This window comes from Phaethon lepturus, unplaced genomic scaffold, assembly GCF_000687285.1.
Source record: "Phaethon lepturus isolate BGI_N335 unplaced genomic scaffold, ASM68728v1 scaffold23262, whole genome shotgun sequence".
In the NCBI taxonomy this organism is placed as follows: domain Eukaryota; kingdom Metazoa; phylum Chordata; class Aves; order Phaethontiformes; family Phaethontidae; genus Phaethon; species Phaethon lepturus.
This window is the reverse complement of record NW_010522930.1, coordinates 1,175-6,625: the sequence shown is the minus strand read 5'-3', so window position 1 is coordinate 6,625 and position 5,451 is coordinate 1,175. Positions and strand designations below refer to the sequence as shown.

Sequence of the window (5,451 nt, the reverse complement as noted above, 5' to 3'; positions counted from 1 at the left end):
AAACTGTCCAGTGACTTGCATCTGTTTTTCTTTAATGGTGCAACCAAAGCTACACAGAATTCCCTAGCCAGTGGCAACAGTGAAGAGACTAAATTGAGTCTTGCTGATGACATTTTTATATTCTAATATATTTGGCTCTTTTTTTTTTGCAGCATTGTAGTGGTCTCTGATGTATTCTACAAGACAAATGCAAGACTAAATTTCTGTGCTGGCAGGGCATCACATTGTTCACCTCCTGTCTCCTGCTGTTTCCTCTTCGCGGCGTATGCGTGTGCATACCTGCGCACCGAGGCAGCGCTGCAGCAACAGGTGTTCTGCAGGATCAAAGTGATATTTCCCTTTAAATTCCTCCTGCTTTCCAGGGAGCAGCTTTTGATCTTTTACCTGTTGCTTTGTTCTCTCTGTGCTAAGCAAAAGCTAATTAAACGTTGCCTCTGTTGGCAGAGAAGTCCTGCGCCTCTGCCGGCGTTCCTCAGAGCCCCTGGAGAGCTGCACCAGGACATCACACAAACTCTTCTTTCATATGTGCATCTTTATCTGCCGTCCTTGGTAGGAAAAGCTCAGTTGTGTTTTCTGAGGAAGCATTCCCTGGCCAGCAGCCGTGGCCACCCGATGCCACCTTCCTCCTTTGCGTACGCTTTTAGAGTTCTGATGAAATAGCTGACATAGCTAGAAGTCTGGATATCCAGGGTGGTTTCAGTATCGACAGCAACAAGGCAGAGCTGAGCAGACCATGCTGCCTAGAAAATGCTGTGGTAAAAGATGACCCTCTTCAGATGTGCCGGAGACTTGGGGCCTCTGCTTTTCAGGTTGCTCCACATCGCTGCTTCAGACTCCCTCAACACTGTGTTGAAATGGTGTGTTGTAACGTGGTGGTGGGAAGGAGGAATTGCAGCAGAGTCTACTGTCTGTGTTCTTGCAGGGTGCAAGAAACAGGTGGAAAAGGTGGAAAGGTGACTTGCTCTTTAAAAATGGTTGAGGCAAATTACTTTCCCCAAGATATAACCCAGAGCCTGAAACAGTACTGTGTTTTTTGGCAATCTGGACAAGAATAAGCATATAGCTCCATTGCTGTTTGGTTTTTTGGGCTGAGACATGAAGATATGTGTTGTGTTTGGTGCTAGGAGGAGACATGGGTGCAAAGGACTTGCAGAGTAATTCTCTTACCCTAAACACTTGTTGGGCACATTACATAGCAGGGTTGAGGCTTCTCCATCAAGTTCCAGCAAAGCCTGAAATGCAGAAACTGTTTATGCTCTGATTCAATCTAGCGATTGCCAGTTAAACCAATAGTTTGTCCTTTAATGAAGGCTCTGTCAACTACTTGGCAGTTTCATTTGCAATCTTCCGTATGTACAAATCTGTTGGAATCAGGACAGCTATTTTCCTTCCCTGCAGCTTTCGTTCCACTCTCGGGGAAGCGCTGGTTTCTGCTTGCCCTCTGCCTTCTTCCCTCCTCGTTTGTCCGGAGATGCCATTAAAACCGTGTTTAAAGAAATCGGAGCTATTCCATGGCTGACAATGCTTGCTTTAGGCCCCCAAATGCTTCCCGCATACAGTGCCCCTGATAGTTCAAGTCAGGGCCTGTCTGCTTTTCTTTTTGTTTCTGGCTGCCCTGTCGTGTACTCTGCAGACCGTGGTGCGGGGCTTGTCACGAGCAACGCGCTGAGCTGCTCTCTCCACGCGCTGCCCCCAGACCTGGCGCCGTGGCAGTGTGTGGTGCGTGCCAGGTCGGACTGGCCTGTTCATCAGCAAGGCCACGTAAATACAGAGGAACAAAAGTCGAGGTTTCCTCTCTGTGTGTACTCTTGGCAGAACAGAAACTGCTGTGCCTCTGATGGTCTGCTCTCGGCTCGAGACAGGAGCAGTGGGTAGAGCCTGCTCTGCGTTGGATTGGGTTGGGCGGTCTGCGGGATCGCTTTGTGCAAGACTCACCATCAAGTCTTCTTCCTGATCTGTCTGCTAAATAGTTTATAGCTTAGGTGACCCCTCTGGCTTCACTGTAGAGCTCCTCATCCACAGCCTGACGGGGAGCACTTCTCCCTTGAGTACAGAGCTGACTTGGTGGTTAGCTGGGGATCATACTGCACAGTTTGCTAAATTTACCTATTGATAGATGAAACGTTTGCCGTGAGTTGGTGTGCCATACACTGCTGTTGGAGTCTACCCGCTCTGCTGAACACGGGTCTCTTGCCACTTATCTGTGAAAAAGCTCTACTTACCATCTCTGCTCAAAAAACAAAACAAAACCAAACCCCAACTGAAAAACCTCAAATGCACAGCAGGATTATGCCAAAAATTGGTAAGCACAAGATGAACTTGTTTTGATTAATGTGTTTTTGGAGATCGGTGGTTACTGTGGATGAAGCAGCAGCCACTTATTTAATGTCGTGGTCTCAGCAGTTTTTCTGTGCTGAAGGACTCCTCCAGCGTCTACTCTGACTCTGTTTGACATCCCCAGGACAGTGACGCATTGGGCAGCTCTGCATCGCTGAGCTATTCCCTTAATGGGCAATTTTCAGTGTCAAGCATTACTTTTCTGTTTCCTCCCCACAGTAACTATTAAAATGTGGGGTTTTGCTGCCTTCATATTTCTTTGTTGCAGAGAAAAATCATCCTAGGATTCTGTACTTCAGCATTTTTTTAAATGCAGAGGTGATGTTACAGATCCAGAGCATTTGCAGGCTCTTCCTTGAGTTGTAGGATTGACGCAGCAGTTGATGGGAGACCTCTTCCTTTTCAGACAGTGGTAGGCATGTGCTGTGTTGTTGTTATATTTGTTCTAACACTGTTCTTTCCTCCTTCTTGGCAGATCTGAATTTGGCTCCTGATTAAAGCTGACAGATAATGGAAACATCTCCTTGGCGATGTCTCTGGGGCGACTCCTCCGACGTGCCTCTTCAAAAGCTTCCGACCTCCTGGCCTTGAATCCTGGTGGTGGCAGCAGTTCATCTTCCATACTTGATGGGGAGATTATCTACTCTAAGAACAATGTCTGCGTCCATCCACCTGAGCTGCTACAAGGCATCGGGGAGCACCATCCAGGTGATAGGGTGTTGCAGACACTGCTCGCTCACTCTTTTTCTCTCTCCTAGGGTGTGTGTTTGTATAAATTCTACATCTTGTTCTCTAAAGAAGGAAGAAGTGCCAGTGGCAGACAGGGCAAGGCAGTCTTGTGGGTGGCTTTCCTTAGTCCTCCATAAGCTGATCTGCCAGCTCTTCTTTTCATGGGAAAATTGATGATATTTCTCCTTTCTCTTCTGGTCTAGCATGGATTTACCTGTTTTAGTAAGTCCTTTTGTATTGCCTTTTGATGGATTGCCCTTTTGATGGACAGTTGTCATTTGAGGACAGTAACTTCTGTCGCTCTTTCAAATACATGTATTGTTCAGGAAAGCCAAGTATCATCTCGTAACTGTCATTGCTAGAGCGGCCTCAATAACCACTGGTAAAGGGAAAAGAAAGAAGACCTGATTGTGGCTGTATGCACTGGAGTAAATGATGATAAATACTGCTGTGTCCCTTTATTCTCATCTGTTACTGCGCTCTTTTGTGTTTTCATCAGAGAGAGATGTGGCTACTGGCTTAGCTTCACAAAACTAATTATTCTGTGAACATTGACCCATGCTTCCCTTCTTGTGTGTGTGACTTTTTTTTTTTCCTTTCTTCTATTGGCTTTCCATGAAAATTGTAGCCCTTTAGCTACACTAAGGTAAATATTATTGAGAAAGAAATGTTTAGCTGGCACTTGAAATTGTTTAACTAACAAACAGTGGAATTTTTTCATGTGGCAACATATTTCAGAATTTACTCTTGATTAGTAATCCGTCCAGGAAGTTGAAGTAATTGCATGTCACTTCTACGTCCACCTAGGCCAAAGGGAATTTAGGCTATTCAAAAGCCATGTGCAGACTTGAAGTTATTTGTAAATACTGAATAACATTGAGCACTCCACAATTCATTCAGCCGAATTCTCTCCTGGTAAATAAAGAGTTATTTTTCCCATGTGTAATGGTGGTGAAGTGCGGGGAGACGGGGAAGGGCAAGCTTCAGGCTTGTGCAGTTTCCTAAGAAAAAAGCTGTGTCGTAAGTGATTGCTCCTCTGCTCTCTCAAAGGCTATTTGTGCTTGTACATGGAGAAAGATGAGCTACTCGGAACCACACTTATCCTTGCCTGGGTGCCGAACTCCCGCATTCAGAGGCAGGATGAAGAAGCCCTGCGCTACATCACTCCCGAGAGCTCCCCTGTCCGTAAAGCTCCCCGCAAACGCGGCCGCCACACTCAGGGTTTCGGCATTGTCCGGCAGGCTTCCCCCACCGAGCAGAGAGGGGCAGTGATCCCCAAAGGAGAAGACATCTTGACTGTGTCACAGCTTGTGAAAGATGCGGCTTACATCAGCTCCCCCTCGTCAGAAGGGGAGAAGCTCTCCCAGAGCTGCCCCGCGGCAGACGGCGCCCGCCGGTCCCCCCAGCCTGCCCGCAGTGACTCAGGAATCCTCTCGACAATCAGTTCTCAGGAGGAGCAGAACAGGTCAGAGCTGTCAGTGGAGGGCACGGAGGAAGGTCTGGACTGCAGGCCGGAGCCGGGGGAGGACGAGGGCTCCTTGGAGCTGTCTGCTGACGATGTGAGCAGGGACAGTACTTTTGACTCTGATTCTGATGCCTTCTCTTCTCCATTCTGCCTCTCTCCCATTAGCGAAGCCCTTGGGAAAAGCAGTAGTTCTGTGTTTTTGGATAATGAAAGCAGGTGAGTGCATCCTTTTCTCTAGTATCTGGGCGAATAACTGGGGTGCTGATTGCTGAGCTTGGAGATGCTGAAGGAAAGAAGCATCACAGTGGCATTGAGCTGAATGTCCTGTCTTGCTTCAGACTTACTGCAGACACCCGGATACTTTACAGCAAATTGTTTGCTGGCCAGCCCTGCTTCTGCTCAGTGAACCCTAGTCCCAAGCATTCAGGGCTCTACATGTACAGTCTTTCAGGAGAACTGTCTTGGGCCCTGGCAGCAGCATTACTAAATTAAAAAGGTCCTTTGTTGGTCTAATTGGCTCTGCTGAGGAGATGTGCTACTTACTTCTTGTGGAGAGCCACATCAAAGTGTCTGTCTGACTTCCTCTGAGCCATGGGTGCCTCCCTGCGAGGCACCGTGTTGACATGAAGTCTGCATGTATGAGCTTATTTTGCTGGTGTTCAGATCGTGGTCCCACTTAAGACACATAAATATTAATTCTTACATACCTAACCTGGATATTTTAGTCAACGCTGGTATATCTAAACGTCAGCGCTTCTCGATGGCATCTGCAGTAAACTCTAGAGGAAAGAGGGCAGCCTGGCAAAGGAATAATGAGCAGTAGGGTACCTATATAGCCACCTATATAGCCTCACTGTACTGAGACGCGATGTTTCTGGCTTTCTGGTCTGTGCTCTGCAGTGTTCTGCTCATTTCCATCT

General features: G+C 47.3%; 1 protein-coding gene across 1 annotated transcript; it reads left to right on the top strand.

Annotated features, from left to right (window-relative positions):
• Positions 1–2,813: 2,813 nt before the first annotated feature.
• On the top strand, positions 2,814–4,747 carry LOC104616842 (TBC1 domain family member 16-like; the record flags this gene model as incomplete). Its single annotated transcript, XM_010281985.1, has 2 exons — positions 2,814–3,045; positions 4,117–4,747. Coding segments are annotated over exons 1-2 (809 nt in total), but the record flags the coding sequence as incomplete, so codon positions are not given.
• Positions 4,748–5,451: the final 704 nt, after the last annotated feature.